This window comes from Stegostoma tigrinum, chromosome 12 (genome assembly GCF_030684315.1).
Source record: "Stegostoma tigrinum isolate sSteTig4 chromosome 12, sSteTig4.hap1, whole genome shotgun sequence".
Classification (NCBI taxonomy): domain Eukaryota; kingdom Metazoa; phylum Chordata; class Chondrichthyes; order Orectolobiformes; family Stegostomatidae; genus Stegostoma; species Stegostoma tigrinum.
Window position 1 is genome coordinate 18,848,100 of NC_081365.1, and position 19,060 is coordinate 18,867,159.

The 19,060-nt window shown below is 41.8% G+C and overlaps 1 protein-coding gene across 3 annotated transcripts in view; it reads right to left on the reverse strand.

The window, feature by feature from the left end:
- Positions 1 to 19,060, reverse strand: part of LOC125456751 (bromodomain and WD repeat-containing protein 3-like) — a 180,380-nt gene that overhangs the window by 60,720 nt on the left and 100,600 nt on the right. For all 3 annotated transcript variants that reach the window (XM_048540134.2, XM_048540133.2, XM_059650165.1), the window contains 3 exons: positions 7,002 to 7,069; positions 3,254 to 3,434; positions 2,333 to 2,449 (listed from right to left, as the gene is read on the reverse strand). In XM_048540134.2, the coding sequence (XP_048396091.1) occupies positions 2,333 to 2,449; positions 3,254 to 3,434; positions 7,002 to 7,069 (366 nt within the window). The remainder of the gene's footprint in view (positions 1 to 2,332; positions 2,450 to 3,253; positions 3,435 to 7,001; positions 7,070 to 19,060) is intronic.

The window sequence follows — 19,060 nt, forward strand, 5'->3', positions numbered from 1 at the left end:
CAGAACTAGGGGTTCCTGTTTCAGGGGCCACCAGGTTGGGGGACATCTTTTCTCAGAGCTTTTTAAAGTATTTGAAACTCTGCCTGAAAGGTTGGTGGAAGCAGAGTCTCGAAAGGCAGAGGAGAAAGATTTTTGTTAAGCAAGGAGTTGCAAGGTTATTAAGGGCATGTGGGCGAGTGGATTTGAAGTAACAATCAGATTAGCCTTGAACTTATTGAATGCTGGAGCAGGCTCGAGGAGCTGAATAGACTATTCTTGCTCCTAAATAATATGTTTGCATTTTTCCAACAACTAACAATGAACTTAATCATTTGTTCTAATGATACTTTAATATAATCTATGCCTGAGTCAACATAAGAGTAGAGAGGTTATATTAGAACTGTATAAAACACTTATTAGGCCACAGTGAGAATCCAAGATGCAGTTCAGTTCTCCAGAGGAAAAGAAAAAGGAAATTAGACAGGATGCAGAGGAAGTATCAAGGATGCTCCCAAAATTTGAGATTTTTTTATTAACTATGAGTAAAGATCTGCTACGGTTGGATTCTTTTCTTTGAAACAGATAAAGCTGTTAGATGGTTCAGTTCACATCCATAAAACTCTGCAAGACTTCGATAGGGTTTATGAAAAAGTACAGCTTCCCATAACAGTGACAGCAATAACTGGAGGGCACATCTTAAGAAATAATTGGTATAAGGGTAGTTTCATTGAGAAAATTTGGGATCTGAAACTCACTACCTGAAAAATCATAGAGAACAAATGACATTACAGGACAGGAACAGGCCCTTCGCCCATCATGTCTATAGCAACCCTGGTGCAATTCTAATCTATTCCCATCTGCCTGCACATGATTTGTATCCCTCTATTTCCTGTCTGTTCATGTGTCTGCCTGAATGTCTCTGAAACAACAATTAGTGCATTTAAAAACCACTTGGATAGAACTTGAAATGCTGTAACCTACCACACTATGGACCAAAAGCTTAAATAAAGGACTAGGATGGATAACTTTTTTCCCCCCCAGATACAATTAGATGAAAATTCTCTTCATGCTATAAGTCAGGGGAGATAGTAGGAATAATGGCAATGCCATTGGACTAATACAGAGGCTTGGGCTAATGCTGGTGGAATTTCAAATCAATTAATAAAGTTGGAATACTAAACTACCACTAGTTGCGATAATCAGTTCAGCTACTGTTAACTGATGTCAAATCCGACCCGTTTCACCAACATCCTTTAGGCAAAAAAAATCTTTCATCCTGACTCAGTTTGGCCTAGGTGTGACTTCGAAAATCCACAGCAAATGGTTGACTCAATTGCAACCCCCACCCTGAAACAGCCCAGCAAGCCTCTTAATCCAAGGGCAATTAGGAACGTGTAACACATGCTGGCCTTCCCAGTGACATTCCTATCCCACAACATATCCTCACCCTAACTCTATCGGGCAGCACGGTGGCTCAGTGGTTAGCACTGCAGACTCTCAGCGCCAGGGACCCAGGTTCAATTCCCGCCTTGGGTAACTGTCTGTGTGGAGTTTGCACATTCTCCCCATGTCTGCGTGGGTTTCCTCCGGGTGCTCCAGTTTCCTCCCATAGTCCAAAGATGTGCAGACTAGGTCGATTGGCCATGCTAAATTGCCCGTAGTGTTCGGGGATGTGTGGGCTATAGGGAGATGGGGGTCTGGGTGGGATGCTTCAAGGGGCGGTGTGGACTTGCTGGGCCGAAGGGCCTGTTTCCACACTGTAGGGAATCTAATCTAATCTAAATCAGTTGACCATTCCTTTGGTACATTCACAGTTGATAACAGCACTAATTACAAAGAATGGCGCACCTTTTGGAAAAAATCAGATAGAGAAATGGAAGGAATATAAAAAAAATTCCAAGATATTCTAGAAGTATAAACAATAAGAGGGGGAGAAATAAAAAAAATCAGGATTTGCAAGGACACAAAGTAATATACAAAGACAGATAAATATACAGGTAATGAGAATCAAACGAAAAGTAAAACTTCCCCCAAACCTTGCAAGAATTTGAACTCTGTGCTAAATGTGTGGTAATGAAGTGCGGCATTAGTAAAAATTACTCTGAAGATGTTGACTAGCCATGAAAAACCCAAATCAAATTGCAGAGGCATCAAGTACAAGATTGAGGTTATGGACAATATTAACTTCTACTCCAGACAGCAGGATTTAGTTACTTTGAATAAACAAAAGAATCTTCATAAAATTCCTTCATTTAAATCATACTCATTTCCTGAAGTACAAGTTTTGGGATTGTGCATCATACACAGAATTCCTGGTGCACTACTGTTTGTAACTGAATGTCAGTTTTCTTACCTCATCACCCATTTGTGGAACATATGGTGACCTACGGGGTACAGTATCTGTGATCCACTTTGGGGGATGCCATTCCTCTGAAATTGTACCTTCTCCGGTTGGCACTGGATTGGGTCTCTGCATTGCAACAGGAAAGCAAAATTATGTAATGCAGATACATACCATTTATATCAAAAACAACTCTCTCCCCAACTTAAAAATGTTTATTTGTTGAAAACAGGTTTCACACGATTTACAATATATATTAGTGTGACATTACAAAACAAGTTCCTTGTTATTTGGCTATTAATTGATATAGAATTTGAATGAGGAAATTAAAGACCTTGAGTGCTAGCCGTATTTTGAGTGCTACATTTTCATTATACTTGCATTGTTGCATAACCCATTCCATCCAAATAGTCTCATTCAGTGAGGAAGGATAAGAAAATCTGAAGAACCTTTACCATGTTAGGAAATACTTTAATGAAAACTGGGTGCTGAAAATACTTAGTATACCAGGCAATTTCAGTGCAGACAGAAACAAAGTTCTTGTTTCAGCATTCAGCAGAAATCTTTGCCTCATCTCATTCTAATGAAGAGTCACTCACCTGAAACCCAAACTGGTTTTCCCTCTCCACAAATATGAAATCACCCGAGTATTTTGACACTTTTTTGTTCTCATTCCAGATATCCAACATCGGTAATATTTCGCTCTTAGAGCAACACTTTGGTTGTGTGTTCAGATGAAGGTTGTGAGCAAATCCTAAAAAATTGGATTTCCCATGAATAATTCCAGGGGCATGATTGCATTTAGGAACCTGAACTGTTTGTTGAGCAACATCTGAGCAAGTGTCAGGTAGCTACTGGAGTAAGAATGACCACAGCCAAAAATAACATACCCTAACACAAAACTAGAAAAACATACATGAAAGTTACAGTTACCTTCCGTGGTCTTCCTTTAGGTTTCTTTATATTTTGATTCCATGATGGCTTAGCTTTATCATCTTGTTCATCTTCTGAGCTGCTCATAATGAGTGGAGCTCGCCGTCTGGTTGGTCTTTTGGGTGGCTGAAGATTAATTCCTGCATTTGCTGTCCAATCTGAATACTCACTTGAAGAATCACTAAACACAAATAAGAATTAATTCATCTCCCATATTTAGAACGGAAACTGCAAATAAGAATTATTTCAACTTCCACCTATGTCTGAGTAAAAGTTGTTTACTTCCTCTGCAATTTGGCTTTGTAATGCTGCAACACAAAGTTCCTCAAATACTTACAAAAATGAAAATGTATCAGAGATAATGGGAACTGCAGATGCTGGAGAATCCAAGATAATAAAATGTGAGGCTGGATGAACACAGCAGGCCAAGCAGCATCTCAGGAGCACAAAAGCTGACGTTTTGGGCCTAGACCCTTCATCAGAGCTCTCTGATGAAGGGTCTAGGCCTGAAACGTCAGCTTTTGTGCTCCTGAGATGCTGCTTGGCCTGCTGTGTTCATCCAGCCTCACATTTTATTACAAAAATGAAAATGACTGGTTATCTGATAGTACTTTCTTTGTTCTTACTGATGCATATCTTACACTTCCTAATGACATGCATCTTCTAAGCCTCCTAGGCTCACAAGTTCAAGACAAATCATGTAATTGTGTTTGCACAGAGAAATGTAGTCAGAATATTGCACATACATTGTACCTGGGCACCATTAAAGCCTCAGGATTTGCACTAAGCTGACAGGTTGTTCTGACGTGAACATAATCAATAAGCTCAGCACAAAAACATATTTTCAAGAATAAGTTGGGTCAGTTGATGGATACTGTTATAAAGAGGAAGATGCATCTATTTTGAAGAACAAAGTTTGTATTACCAAACAAAAAGTTATCTTTTACATTGCGCGCAAATACATTCTCATCGAAGTATTTCAGTGATCTGGATAATGTATTATCTTCAAATCCACAGATATGCACTGGTCAGTACTCTTAAGAACTAACGACTGCAAGAAAGATATGGGTCATACATTTAACAGGTAGCATCAATGTTGACCAACACATAGGTACCTACAATACAATGCATATATGTATATAAAGTCAAGCTCCAAATTAACATCTGTTAAAAGGTATGCCCTCTCAGGTGATGTACAAGATCCCATGACCCAATTCCAAACAGAAGTAGATGAGTTACCCCCATCAAAAAGCATTTTGAAAGGACAGTGGCCCATTCCTCAGTGAACCCCCAATGCCCTATCTCTTTCCCATATCACCTTTCCCTGCAAACACAGGAGATGAAGCAGCTGCCTTTCTGCCTCCTCTCTCTGCATCATTCTTGGCCCAAGGCACTTTCCAGGTTAAGTAGCAATTTACCTGAACTTCTTTTGATTTAGTCTACTGCATTCACTGCTAACAATGTGGCTGCTTCCTAGGATAGCAAGTACCAAATAGTGGAACTATATTGTGGAACATTTCTATTCTATCTGCCAGCATAATCCTGAGCTTCCGGCGGCCTATCATTTTAATTCTTCAGCTTGCATTCACTCTGATATTTGTCTTCAGTCTATTGCAGTGTTACAGAAAGGTTCACAGTAAGCATTAAGAACAGCACCTCATTTTTTTTTTAAACTAGGCACTTCATCTTCTAGATTCAATGTGGAGTTCAACCATTTCAGACATAAACTTGTGTTTCCTGTCCTTTGCTTGTTTTGGTTTGCTCTTTCAGTTATATGAACAATGACTATGGTTGCATTATTTGTTTCCTTGCTGCTCCATCTCTCTTCAGTTTGGACCTGGAGGACTAACTTTGAGGAGCACAGGCCTGCTTCACCATTTAAAACAGTGACTAATCAACCACTCATTATCTCTAACTAATACTATCTCCTTAACTCTTTGTGCCATTAGTAATCAGAAATGTATTAGCCTCTATCTAAAACATTCGCAATGGACTAACTTCCACACCCTTCCTAGGTAGAGAATTCCAAAGAGATTCAACTCTCAGAGTTAAAACCATTTCTCCTACTCTCAGCCCTAAATGGCACTCTCTTCATATATTTACATTGTGACCCCTGGTTCTCGACTCCACAAACTGGGAAACAGCTTAATTATATTCACTCTGTTTACTTCCTTTGTGCATTTTGTTGACTTCTACGAGATCACTTCTCAATCTTCAAAACAAGAAAATACTAACCCACTTAGCCCAATCTCTCTTATAAACAAAATCACCTGTCACCCACCAAATTACAAACCTTCCTTTTGTGCTTTTCTATTAATCCTTTGTTCAAAACTTAGAATATCTCTAACTTTTCCCAGTTCTGATATGAGGTCACATACTGAAATATGAACAAATACGAACTCTCTCTAAACATTTGCTGCATAACCTGTGACAGCTTACCAGCAATTTCTGCCAAGTTATGCACGGTTTCCTGGCTAACAGTTCACCCTCAATCAGTGTTATATTCCAAAAAAAATTTGCTAGTTATTATTAGTCTCCCATTAGTGCAGTATTTTAATGTGCAAATTCACAACCAACTTTCCCACATTATAACAGAGACTGCACTTCAAAAGTGCTTAATTGACTGTGAAGCATGTGGGACATATTGTGGCTGTCAAAAACACAACACAAATACAGGTCTTCCTGTTTTATGCTAGTATGCAAGTCGCCAATTAATGCGAAGAGATCAAACAGAAAGCAAACAGGGCATCAGGAATAATAACCATACGCCACAAACCTCCTAGCTTCCTATCTAATTCCCGCTGTAAATCCAAATTCTTTCAAGTCTCTTCTGCCAAGTCATAACTTACAGCAAATGCATCAGTCTCTCCTGGTCTAACAGCACTTCAATTCTTGCTATTTTCAAATCTCTGCATGGTCTTGTCTTTCCATACTTTCGGTATCTTGTTCAGTACTATAGACTTTCAAGTTCTTTGTGTGGCTCGAATTCTGCCTTCTTACACATCCCCAAATTTACTATGTCACCACTGGAAGTGATGCCATCAGCTTTCTACAGCCAAGTTCTGGAATTTCCTCCCTGAACCTCTCCACCTCTTATCTTCCTTTAAGGCACTCTTAGAAGCTAGCTGTCTCTGACTGAATATTTGGTTACACGTCTTAATATTACTAAGTAGCTTAGTGTGGCCTTTATTTGAGAAATCCATTGAAGCACATCAGGAGTCTTACTATGTTAAAGATGTTACATTACTGCAAGATGTTTGTGGTCAAAAAGGATGTGCTCATAAAGGAGAATTTATGCTGAAGTAATCAGAATGAAGAAGTTTCTCAATACTGTTTTTTATCCCCCTTTTTGGTAACATTGCAATGCATTCTTAATTCCAACTGCCAATCCTGAACATTTTGAAGGAAAATGTGATCAAGGTCTGCATAGTTCAAGAAGGGAACTCACCACTGCCTTCTTCAGGTCAATGATGGATAGACAATCTATGCTGGCCTAGTCAGCAATGTTCACATTCCACAAAGACATAAAAGTAAAATTGAAACAAAAACACATTGTTCAGGAAACTCAGCACCTCAGGTAGCTTCTGTGCAGAGAAAGCAGAGTTCATGTTTCAAGTCCAGTGGCCCTTCTTCAGCAGTTCATTTTTTCTTTAAATTGCAAAGTACTCAATCCTGTTGTCAATACCAGTATATTTCTACATCTACGACAAATGTGTACTTTAAAAATACACTGAAGCAGCTGTGTTACCTTGAGCTGTTAGTTTCACTCCGCCATTCCTCTGAAGAGCCTCCAGTCCCCTCTGCTGAATTACTTTCCTGTAATTAAACAGGCATGCTTATAAATATTGCTTCATTATTTGAATTTAAGTTTGAACAACTTAAATACATTACATAAATTCATCACCTCAATCTTCCAAACTGTCAAGCTACAATAGAATCGTAGAAACTCTATAGTGCAGATAAAGCCCACTCAGCCCACCAACCCTCTGAAGAGCATTCCACTCTCTCCTACCCTATCGCCGCAACCTCACATTTACCATAACTAACCCATTGGCATGTACAACCCTGGACACCACAGACAAATTAGCACAGCCAATCCATCTTAGCTGCACATCTCTGGTAAACAAAAAAAATTGAAACTGCAGATGCTGGAAATCAAAAACAAAAATAGAAATCGGTGGAAAAGCTCAGCACATCTAGTAGCATCTGTGGAAAGAAAGTAGAGTTCACGTTTTGGTTTCAGTGACTTTTTTCTCAGAACTGATTTCTCTGCACAAATGCTGCCACACCTGCTGAGCTTTTCTAGCAATTGGCTTTTGTTGCCGCATATCTTCGGACTGTGGTAGTAAACCAGAGTACCGGGAGAAAACCCATGCACACAGGGAAGAATGTGCAAAATCCATGCAGAGACCCAAGGCTGAAATTGAACCTGGGTCACTAGAGCAGTGAGGCAACATTGCTAACCAGGGAGCCACCAGATCCAAATTCTCTTGTTGCTACCCACAAACAACTTTAGCAGTTTCACTGACTTAACTAGTGACTTAAACCTTTATACTCACAGGAGCAGAAATCGCCCAGGGATGGGGCAGATAGCTCACATAACCCCATCCCCAGAAACAAAACCGGCTACAAAACAACAGTCTCGCAGTCCTAAGATGCTTCAGGCAGGGCTAAATTAGGGGATCAGGGGACATTCACCTCTCAGTAGCGGAAGTCTTACCCTCCTGAGCTGCCAGCCGATCTCAATAACCAATAACTTCAGCCACACCTGAGCTTGGTACTTGTTGCAGCTGGAACTGCATGATGAGCCCTTGGATGAGGGTCGCAATGGATCCCAGACCAACATAAGCAAGGGCCATTGGATGGAGAAAAGGTGTGGCAAATTTATAGATGGTGTGGTGGGGGAGGTGCACAGCAGTGGGCTTGCAGAGACAATTTTCAAGTCTGCGCTGGGAGGAAGGAATGGGGTGCTTGAGTGTATGATGGGCTGCCTCTGAAGGTAGCATTCCTCTTTCCTCCTACACTTAAAATCTGGTAAGAAAACAACAGGTTTCCCAATTCTACTTGATTGCACCCAATATTTGTATTATGGCAAAGGCACTGTAACAAAAGGGTCAAGTGAGCTTTTAAAAGCTCAAATAACTTTTAATTGTTAATGAATATACAGTACCATCCATATAATAGAGCTGAGCTCAGGCGTGGCCTGGGAGGTGGTAGGCAAAGTTCCAGCACTTTTACACAGGCCCCTTTACCGAACACAGACTTCGTATGGGATCTAAATATCCGGCCCCAGGCATTAAAAAAATGCCCTTGCCTTCACCAAGTCAAACCAAATACAAGCATTTTCATTTTACCAGAATTTTAAGTGAGAGACAAGTTACCATATAGAATGCTGGTGAACTAATTAAACGTGCACAATTCACATTAATATTTTTAGGTTTCGGCTTTCAAATTGAGGCAGATGGGTGCTGGCTACTACTGTGGAAGGTTTTCATTTGGGGGGAAAAGAAATAAGGTCAGTGTCCTTCCTGAACAGGGACAAAATTCAGTATTTGTCAGCAAGGTGACTGCAGACCCTGTGGCATTAATGAAAAGATGACAAGTAGCAGCAACATTGAGGTCAACACTCAAAGATTATTTAAAGTTGAGTCAGAAGATACCATCATTGAATGCAGAAGCAAGTTTAGTTTCTCCGAGTTGTTGTTCAGGGAAGCAGTCACATTAGCAGAAACGGGTTTTATCTGTGAACCTTCCAAACCAGGAGAGTCTAGTTAGAAATCTATAGATTATTCAAAACTGAGAAGGTTTAGGCTCTCAGAATTGTGACAAATTGACAGCAATTGACTTGGAAATAACTCAAGTTGTTTCCATAATTTTTGTTTATTTGCCTACAGTACACAGACATTGCTGGCTGGGCTAGTATTTATTGCACATCCTTAGTTGCCCATGAGGTGGTGGTGATGAGCTCCTTTCTTGAACTGCTACAGTCCATGGGCTGTAGGTAGACTCACAATGCCATTAGGCAAGTAATTTCAGGAATTTGACCCAACAACATCAAAGAAATAGCAAAATATGTCCAAGTCAGGATGGTGAGTGGCTAGGAGGGGAATTGCAGGTGGTGTTGTTCCCATATATCTGTTGTGCTTGTTCTTCTCGATGGTAGTGATGACAGGTTTGGAAGCTGCTTCCTAAGATCCTTGGTGAATTTCTACAGTGATCCTGCAGGTAGTATATGCTGCTGTTACTGAATATTGATGATGGACGAAGTAGATGTGGTGCCAATCAAGTTCTCTGTTTTGCCCTGGATGGTGTCAAGTTTAAATGTTCTTGGACCTGCACTCACTCAGGCAAGTGGGAGGCATTCCATCACATGGTTGGGTCTAAGATACCACCCTGTGGAACTCCGCAGAGATATGTGGAGCTGAGGTGAAATATCTCCAACAACCATGACCATCTTCCTATGTGCCATAAGACCATAAGACATAGGAGTGGAAGTAAGGCCATTCAGCCCATCAAGTCCACTCCGCCATTTAAATCACGGCTGATGAGCATTTCAACTCCACTTCCCTGCACTTTCCCCGTAGCCCTTGATTCCTGCTGAGATCAAGAATTTGTTAATCTCTATCTTGAAGACATTTATGTCTCAGCCTCCACTGCGCTTTGTGGCAATGAATTCCACAGGCCCACCACTCTCTGGCTGAAGAAATGTCTCCTCATTTCCATTTTAAATTCACCCTCTCTAATTCTAAGGCTGTTCCCACGGGTCCTAGTCTCCCCACCTAACAGAAACGACTTCCCAGCGTCCACCCTTTCTAAGCCATACATTATCTCGTAAGTTTCCATTAGATCTCCCCACAACCTTCTAAACTCTAATGAATACAATCCCAGGATCCTCAGCCATTCATTGTACGTTAAACCTACCATTCCAGGGATCATCAGTGTGAATCTCCGCTGGACATGCTCCAGCGCCAGTATGTCCTTCCTGAGGTGTGGGGCCCAAAATTGGACACAGTATTCTAAATGGGGCCTAACTTGAGATTGAGAAAGTCTCAGGAGCACATCTCTGCTTTTATATTCCAACCCGCTTGAGATAAACGACAACATTACATTTGCTTTCTAAATCACGATCTCTACCTGCAAGTTAACCTTTAGAGAATCCTGGACCAACACTCCCAGATCCCTTTGTACTTCTGCTTTATGAATTTTCTCACTGTTTAGAAAATAGTCCATGCCTGTATTCTTTTTTCCAAAGTGCAAAACCTTGCATTTGCTCACGTTGAATTTCATCAGCCATTTCTTGGACCACTCTCCTAAACTGTCTAAATCTTTCTGCAGCCTCCCCCACTCCTCAGTACTACCTGCCTGTCCACCTATCTTCGTATCATCGGCAAACTTCACCAGAATGCCCCCAGTCCCTTCATCCAGATCATTAAAATATAAAGTGAACAGCTGTGGCCCCAACACTGACTCCAACCTGTAGAGTTCCAAGTCCCATATATTCCATTTGACTACGGCTCTTTGATACCACGGTTGGTCAAATATGACCTTGGAAGTCAAGGGCTGTCATCTCACCTCACTTCACCTCTGGAGTTCACCGCAAAAAGAAATCAGTAAGCTTGTCGATGATATGAAAATTTGTGGGTGGTAAAGTAAGGAGGATAGCTTTAGATTATTGGAGGATATCAAACCAGCTGATCAGATGAAGTGACAAGTGGCAAATAGAATTCCATCTGGATAAGTGTGAAGAGATGTACTTAGACAGGACAAAAAAGACAAGAGAATGCATGATGAACAGTGGGGCCCTGGGAAGCACCAAGAATCAGTGGGACCTGATAATGCACATCCATTTGTCCTTTAAGGTAGCAGTACAAGTAGATAATATGGTTAAGAAGGCTTTTATTAACTGAAGAATAGAGTTTAAGAGCAGGGAGATTGTGCTGGTCTGTATAAAAAGTTGGTTAGGTCACAACTAGAGTACTGTGTGCCATACTGAAAGGCACAAATAGGAGGGATATGACTGCGCTGGATGATGCACGGGCGATACAGTTTTAGTTATGAAGAGAGATTGGATAGACTGGGGTTGTTTTGTTTGGAGCAGAGGAGACTGAGGGTGGATATGATTAAGATGTTTCAGACTATAAGGGACATATCAAGAGTAGATGGGAAGAAGCTTTTCCCCTTGGTGAAGGATCAATGGCCATGGGGCATAGATTTAAAATCAGGGCAGGAGGTTTAGAGGGGATATCAGGAAAATTTTCTTTCACCCAGAGGATGGACTGTGTCAGTAAACAGCTTAAAACTTTGTTTTCCTGCTTATTTAGCGATCTTTCTCAGTATCTTTTATATTTCGATCGCTAAATTCAATTGTTTTCCTTTATTTTTGTAAAATAAACTTCTGTTCTGAAAGTAAAGAAAATCTGCAGCTTGTGCGAATATGTCCTCCTTGACCAAGTATCATTATGACCAAACAAATAAATTTTCAAACCAGTTTCATTCTGTGATTTGACTTGTCTAGTCTAGACTAGTCTAGTCATAAACACAGAAACTAGGAGGAGTAGGCCATTCGGCCCATCTGTTATTCAATATGATATGGCTGATCCTCTATCTCAGATTCCTGTTTTCTTCCTAAACTTCTTGATGTCCACACAATGTGCATTTTTATCTTTTGCTTGATATATTCAGTGGCTTCGCCTCTACAGCTCTCTGCGTTAGAGAACGTCACAGGTTCAGTGCCCTCCTAAATGGTCTATCCCATATTCTAAGACTCTGATCCCTGATTTTAGGCTCCCCAAATAGGGCAAACACCCTCTCTGCATCTAGTCTGTCTGACTGGTTAGAATTTTATATGTTTCAATCAGATCCATTCTCATCCTTTTAAACCCTAATCAATACAGGCGCAGTTGCACCAACTCTCCACAGAGGACCGTAGTGCCCATCAGCAGAGTGAACCCTCCACTGCACTCCCTCTAATGCAGGTATATCTTTTACATATGGAAACGAAAACCATATGCAATACTCCAGGCATAATTTCACTAAGGCCTTGTTTCACTGCATTAAAACATCACTATTTCCATATTCAAATTCTCTTGCAATGAAAGCCAATATACCATCTACCTTCCTAATTGCTTGCTGTACCTGCCAGCCTACTTTCGCTGATTGGAATCAATGAAACCAATGTCACCATTTTCATGTTGTCTTGGAATTTGGAATAGAGTAGAATTTCAAAATTTGCCACCTGTACCAAACTTGAGGCAGTAAACAGTGAGGATGGCTTGAATTGACTGCAATAGACATAGAAAAGCTAGCCGAATGGGTGGCCAATTGGTAGACATTATTTAATACAGACGTAATAATGGAGAAAAAAGAAATGGCAAAGGAACTGAGGAGGTGCTTTGTATCAATTTTTATAGAAGACACCAGCAGCAAACCAGCATTTTGATAGAGTCAGGGGCTAGCGAAGTGTGTAGTGGCCTTCACTAACAAGAAGATGCTAAGGAAGCTGAAGGATCTGAAGATAGAAACATCAACCAGATTAGACAGATTATATCTCAGGGATTGCAGAGGAATTGGTAGTGATCTGTCAGGGATCACAGGAGTCAGGAAGGGTCGCAGAATACAGGAAAATGGCTAATGTAACACCCCCTGTTAAGAAGGGAGGGAAGCAGAAGACAGGAACCTATACACTGGTTAGTCTGACTTTGGTCATTGGACAGTTTGAGTGTCCATTAAGGATGAGGTTGCAGAGTACTTGAAAGTGCATGGAAAATTGAGTCAACATGGCTTTGTCAAGGAGAGGTCATGCCTGACAAATCAGTTATAATTCTTTGAGGATGTAATGAGCAAGTTAGACAAAGGAGAGCCAATGGACATGATCTATTTGGACATTAAGAATGTCTTCAACAAAGGTGCTGCACACGAAGCTGCTAAATAAGGTAATAGCTCATGCTGAGATACGAGGAATGTCCAATGCTTGAGTCTGAGATAACAAGGTGTAGAGCTGGATGAACACAGCAGGCCAGGCAGCAGAGGAGCAGGAAAGCTGGCGTTTCATGTCTGGATCCTTTGCCAGAAATGGAGGAGGGGAAGGGGGCTGTGAAATAAATAGAAGGGGAGGCGATGATAGAAGGTGGGTAGAGGAGCAGATGGGGGAGAGAAGATGGACAGTTCAAGGAGGCAGGGATGAAGCCAGTACAGGTGGGTGTAGGATGGGGATTGGTCAGGGAGGAGGGAAATGGGAGGGATAGGTCGATGAGGCAGGGACGAGGCTAGTTAGTAGGAAGTGGGGGTGGGGTTGGTCAGTGAGATGGGAGGAGCGGATAGGTGGGAGAAAAGACTGACAGGTCAAGGAGGTGGGGACAAGATGGGCTGGTCTTGGGATGAGGTCGGGGATGAGGAGATTTTGAAGCTTGTAAAGTCCACATTGAGACCATTGGGCAGCAGGGTTCCAAGGCAGAATTTAAGGTGCTGTTCCTCCAGTGGCGTTGTTGTGGTAATGGAGGCGGCCCAGGATGGACATGTCACCCCGGGGGTGGAGCTGACGTGGTTTGCGACTAGGAGGTGTTGTCGTTTGTCACAAACCGAGCGCAAGTGCGCCACAAAACGGTCTCCAAGCCTCCGCTTGGTTTCCCCTATATAGCAGAGGCTACGTCAGGAACAGCAGATACAAAATAGCAGAGTGGCGGATGTGCAGGTGAACACCTGTGTAATGTGGAAGGTCTTCTTGGGGCCTGGGATGGAGGTAAGGGGTAGGTGTAGCATTTCCTGAGGTTGCAGGGAAAGGTGTCAGGGATGGTGGAACTAGCAAGGAGTGAGGAGTGGACGAGGAAGTCATGGTAACAGCAGTCCCTCCAGAAAGCAGATAAGGGTGGGGAGGGAAATATATCCTTGGTAGTGGGGTCAGATTGCAGGTGACGAAAGTGGCTGAGAAAGATGCGTTGAATCTGGAGGCTGATGGGGTGAGACGTGAGAAATATAATAGCTCATACTGTTGGGGGCAGGTCACTGGCATGGATACATGACTGGCTGACTGACACAAGGCAGAGAGTAGGGATAAAGAGGTCCTATCCAGAATGGCAGCCAGAGGAAGTAGAGTACCGTAGGTGTCTGTGTTGGGGCCACAACTATCTACATTATATATTAATGATTTGGACAAAGGAACCGAGAGTATTTTGCTAAGTTACAAAAAGATAGGTGGAGACACAAGTCATGTTGAGGAATCAGGGAGGCTATAGAGGACTTGGACAGGCTAGCAGAGTGGGCAAAGAAGTGGCAGATGGGATACAATGCAACAAAGTGTGAGGTAATGCACTTTGGGGGGAAGAAGAAGGACGTAGACTATTTTCTAAATGGGGAAGGGCTTCAGAAATCTAAAGCATGAAGGGACATAGATGCCCTATTTCAGGATTTTCAAACTTAACATACAGGATCTGTTGGCTGATACCAAGTGCAATGTTCGTATTTGTTTCAAGGGAGATCAAATACAAGAACAGAAATGTACTGCTGAGACTGCTTAAATATGTTGTCAGGGCATATTCGGAATATTGCGAGCGGTTTTTGGGCCTTGCATCTAAAGAAAGATAAGCTGGCTTTGGAGGGCGCTCAGTGGAGGCGTACAAGAATGATCCTGGGAATGAATGGCTTGTTACATGAAAAGCGGTTCAGGACTGTGGTCTGTACTCATGGAGTTTAGAATGATGACAGCGGGTGGGGGTGGTGGATTTGATTGAAACTTACAGAATACGGAGAGGCCTGGAAAGTGTTGCCATGGAGATGTTTCTACTGGTAAAAGACAGCAGGATCCAAGGGCACTGCCTCAGAGTAAAGGGGCGACCCTTTAGAACAGAGATGAGGGCTAATTTATAAAACCGTAAGATAGAGGAGAAATTAGGCCATTCGGCCCATTGGGACTGCCCTGCCATTCAAGAATGGCTGATAAATTCCTCAATCCCATTCTCCTGCTTTCTCCCCATAACCCTTGATCCCCTTGACAATCAAGAACCTATCTATCTATCTCCATCTTAAATGTACTCAATGACCTTGCCTCCACAGCCTTCTGTGGCAGTGAATTCTAGAAGTGAGGCAATCCATCTCAACAGACCCCAGAGTTTAAAAATCAGATGGAAAAACACACCGACGCTTCATCCTATGTTGCACTGAGGATGTTACCCATCATGGCAATGAAACGCCTGCGAAACAAGAAATAACAGGGGGCATTTTCACCTGTGACCAGAGTTGTGTCACAGGGACCAGTGTTGGGGTTACAATTATTTACTATATATATTGACCTGAATGAGTGAAGAGAATGTACTATAGCCAAATTTGCAGATGACAGAGGGGTGGGAAGACAAGCACTGAGAATGTTACAGAGTCTGTGGAGGGATACAGACAGATTAAGTGAGGTTGAATACACTGTGGGAAAATGTGAGGTTATGCATTTTGGGAGGAAGAAGAGAGGAACAAAATATTATTTAAATGGAGAATGGCTGCAGTAAACTACAGAGCAGATGGATTTGAGAGTCCTCTAATACAAATCACAAAAAGCTAGCATCCAATTTCAGTGGTAATAGAGAAGGCATATGTAGTGTTGGCTTTTATTTCAAAGGGAATGGAGTACAAAATAGGGCAGTTTTACTAAAACTATACAAGGTATTAGTCAGATAACAGTTCGAATACTGTGAATGGTTTTGGGTCCCTTGTCTGTGGGGAAATTTCCAAGCATTGCAGGCTGTTCAGAGAAGGTTCACTTGGCTAACAACAAGTATGAAGGGACTGTCTCATGATGACAGATTTGAAGAGGTTCGGCTGAGCTCGTTGGAATTTAAAAGAATGACAGGCAACCTTGACGAGGCGTACAAGACTCTGGGGAACCTGACAGGATAGATGTGGAAAGGGTGCTCTCCCATGTCAGAGAGTATAGGACCATGAACGTAATCCCAGAATAAGGGGCTGCACATTTAAAACAACAACACAGAGGAATTTCTTCTTGCAAAGAGTTGAGTGTCTGTGGAATTCTTTATCACAGAAGACTTAAGGCTGAGTACATTCAGTATTTTTAATAAAACAAAGAATCGCAGATGCTAAAGACCTAAAACCAAAACAGAATTTGCCACAGAAACTCAGCAAGTCTGGCAGCATCTGCGGAGAGAAAGCAAAGTTCACGTTTCAAGTCTAGTGACCCTTCTTCAGAAATGACTGGATTCACTGAACGTGAAATATTAACTTCGTTTTCTCTGCAGAGATGCTGCCAGACCTGAGTTTCTCCAGAAATTCCTTGTTAAGTATTTTCAAAGCTGAAGTAGAGAGAGTTTTAATCAGTAAGGGAGTCAGAGTTCGGGGTAAAAGGAAGGAAAGCAAGAGTTGAAGATTATCAGATCAGCCACGATCTCGGAACGGACTCAGAGCAGACTCCACAAGACGAATACTCCTGCTCCTATGTCTAATTAATTAGAAATCCACATAATTCCTGTATTTTAGATAATACTGACCCAAGTTACCTGCTTTTAAAGTTTTTAAAAGACAACTTTAGCTGGATAGTATAAATAAATGAGACAAGTTACATGTGCAGAATTATGAAATAGATTGATAACTTGGCAGAGTGGGATTAAAGAGCAGCCGTGCCCAATGATAAAGGGTGCATAGTAATATACTTCTAATCAGCGCAGGGTAAATGTTCTTCACAATTCATTGTAAGAACAAAATTTCTAAATTTGGGAATGACACCAAAATGGGGATGATGGACAATCCTAAGGAACGCTGCAACAAAGTAGAAGGAATTAAGGACTTGGCAGAAATGAATTTCAATGCAGAGAAATGTTAGGTGGGATATTTTGATTATAAAGAATAGGGAGCTTATATTACTTGAGATACAGCTACAGGTAGGATAGAGGAAATAAATGATCTCAAAGCGCAAATAAACCAAGTGCTAACAATGTACCACAAATTGGCAAAACCCTGAATAAAACCACGTGGAATCAATGGCCTTGTGGTATTATTGCCGAATTGTTAATCCAGAGACACAAGTAATGTTCTGGGAACCTGGGTTTGAATCCCGTTATGGCAAATGGTGGAATTTGAATTTAATTTTTAAAAAATCTGGAATTAAGGGTCGACTAATAACCTTTAGGGAAGGAAACCGTCATCCTAACCTGGACTGGCCTACATCTGACTGCAGACCCATAGCAATGTGGTTGACTGTTAACTGCCCTCTTCACTATGACGGTTGGGAAAATTAATGCTGACCCAGCCAACGATACCCATGTCCCGTGAATGAATAAACAAAAATTAAGGTTTATTCCTAGAGACGACAACTGACATCTAAGGGAGAAATGTTACATAGAACATAACAGCACAGTACAGGCCCTTCAGCCCTCGATGTTGTGCCGATCTGTCATACCGATCTCAAACCCATCTACACTATTCCATGTACCTCCATATGCTTATCCAATGACAACTTAAATGTACCTAAAGTTGGCGAATCTACTACCGTTACAGGCAAAGCATTCCATTCCTTTACTACTCTCTGAGTAAAGAAACTATATCTGACATCTGTCCTATATCTTTCGCTCCTCAATTTAAAGCTATGACCCCTCGTGCTCGCCGTCACCATCCGAGGAAAAAGGGTCTCCCTATCCACCCTATCTAACCCTCTGATTATTTTATATGTTTCAATCAAGTCATCTCTCAACCTTCTTCTCTCTAATGAAAACAGCCTCAAGTCCCTCAGCCTTTCCTCGGAAGACCTTCCCTCCATACCGGGCAACATCCTAGTAAATCTCCTCTGCACCCTTTCCAAAGCTTCCACATCCTTCTTATAATGCGCTGACCAGAACTGTACACAATACTCCAAGTGCGGCCGCACCAGAGATTTGTACAGCTTCACCATAACCTCTTGGTTCCGGAACTCGATCCCTCTATTAATAAAAGCTAAAACACTGTATGCCTTCTCAATAGCCCCGTCAACCTGGGTGGCAACTTTCAAGGATCTGTGTACATGGACACCAAGATATCTCTGCTCATCTACACTACCAAGAATCTTACCATTAGCCCTGTACTTTGCCTTCTGGTTACTCTTACCAAAGTGCATCACCTCACACTTGTCTGCATTAAACTCCATTTGCCACCTCTCAGCCTAGCTCTGCAGCTTATCTATGTCTCTCTGCAACCTACAGCATCTTTTGTCACTATCCACAACTCCACCGACCTTTGTGTCGTCTGCAAATTTACTAACCCATCCTTCTACACACTCATCCAGGTCATTTATGAAAATGACAAACAGCAGTGGACCCAACACTGACCCTGGCGGTACACCACTAGTAACTGGTCTCCAGGATGAACATTTTCCATCAACTACCACCCTCTGTCTTCTTTCAGCAAGCCAATTTCCGACCCAAACTGCTTTATCTCCCACAATTCCATTCCTCCGCATTTTGTACAATAGTCTATTGTGGGGAACCTTATCCAACGCCTTGCTGAAATCCATATACACCACATCAACCGGTTTACTCTCATCTACCTCTTTGGTCTCCTTCTCAAAGAACTCAGTAAGGTTTGTGAGGCACGACCTTTCCTTCACAAAACCGTGCTGACTATCCCTAATCAATTTATTCTTTTCCAGATGATTATAAATCCTATCCCTTATAACCTTTTCCAACACTTTACCAACAACTGAGGTAAGGCTCACTGGTCTATAAATACCAGGGTTGTCTCTACTCCCCTTCTTGAATAAGGGAACCACATTTGCCATCCTCCAGTCATCTGGCACTATTCCTGTAGACAATGACGAGTTAAAGATCAATGCCAAAGGCTCGG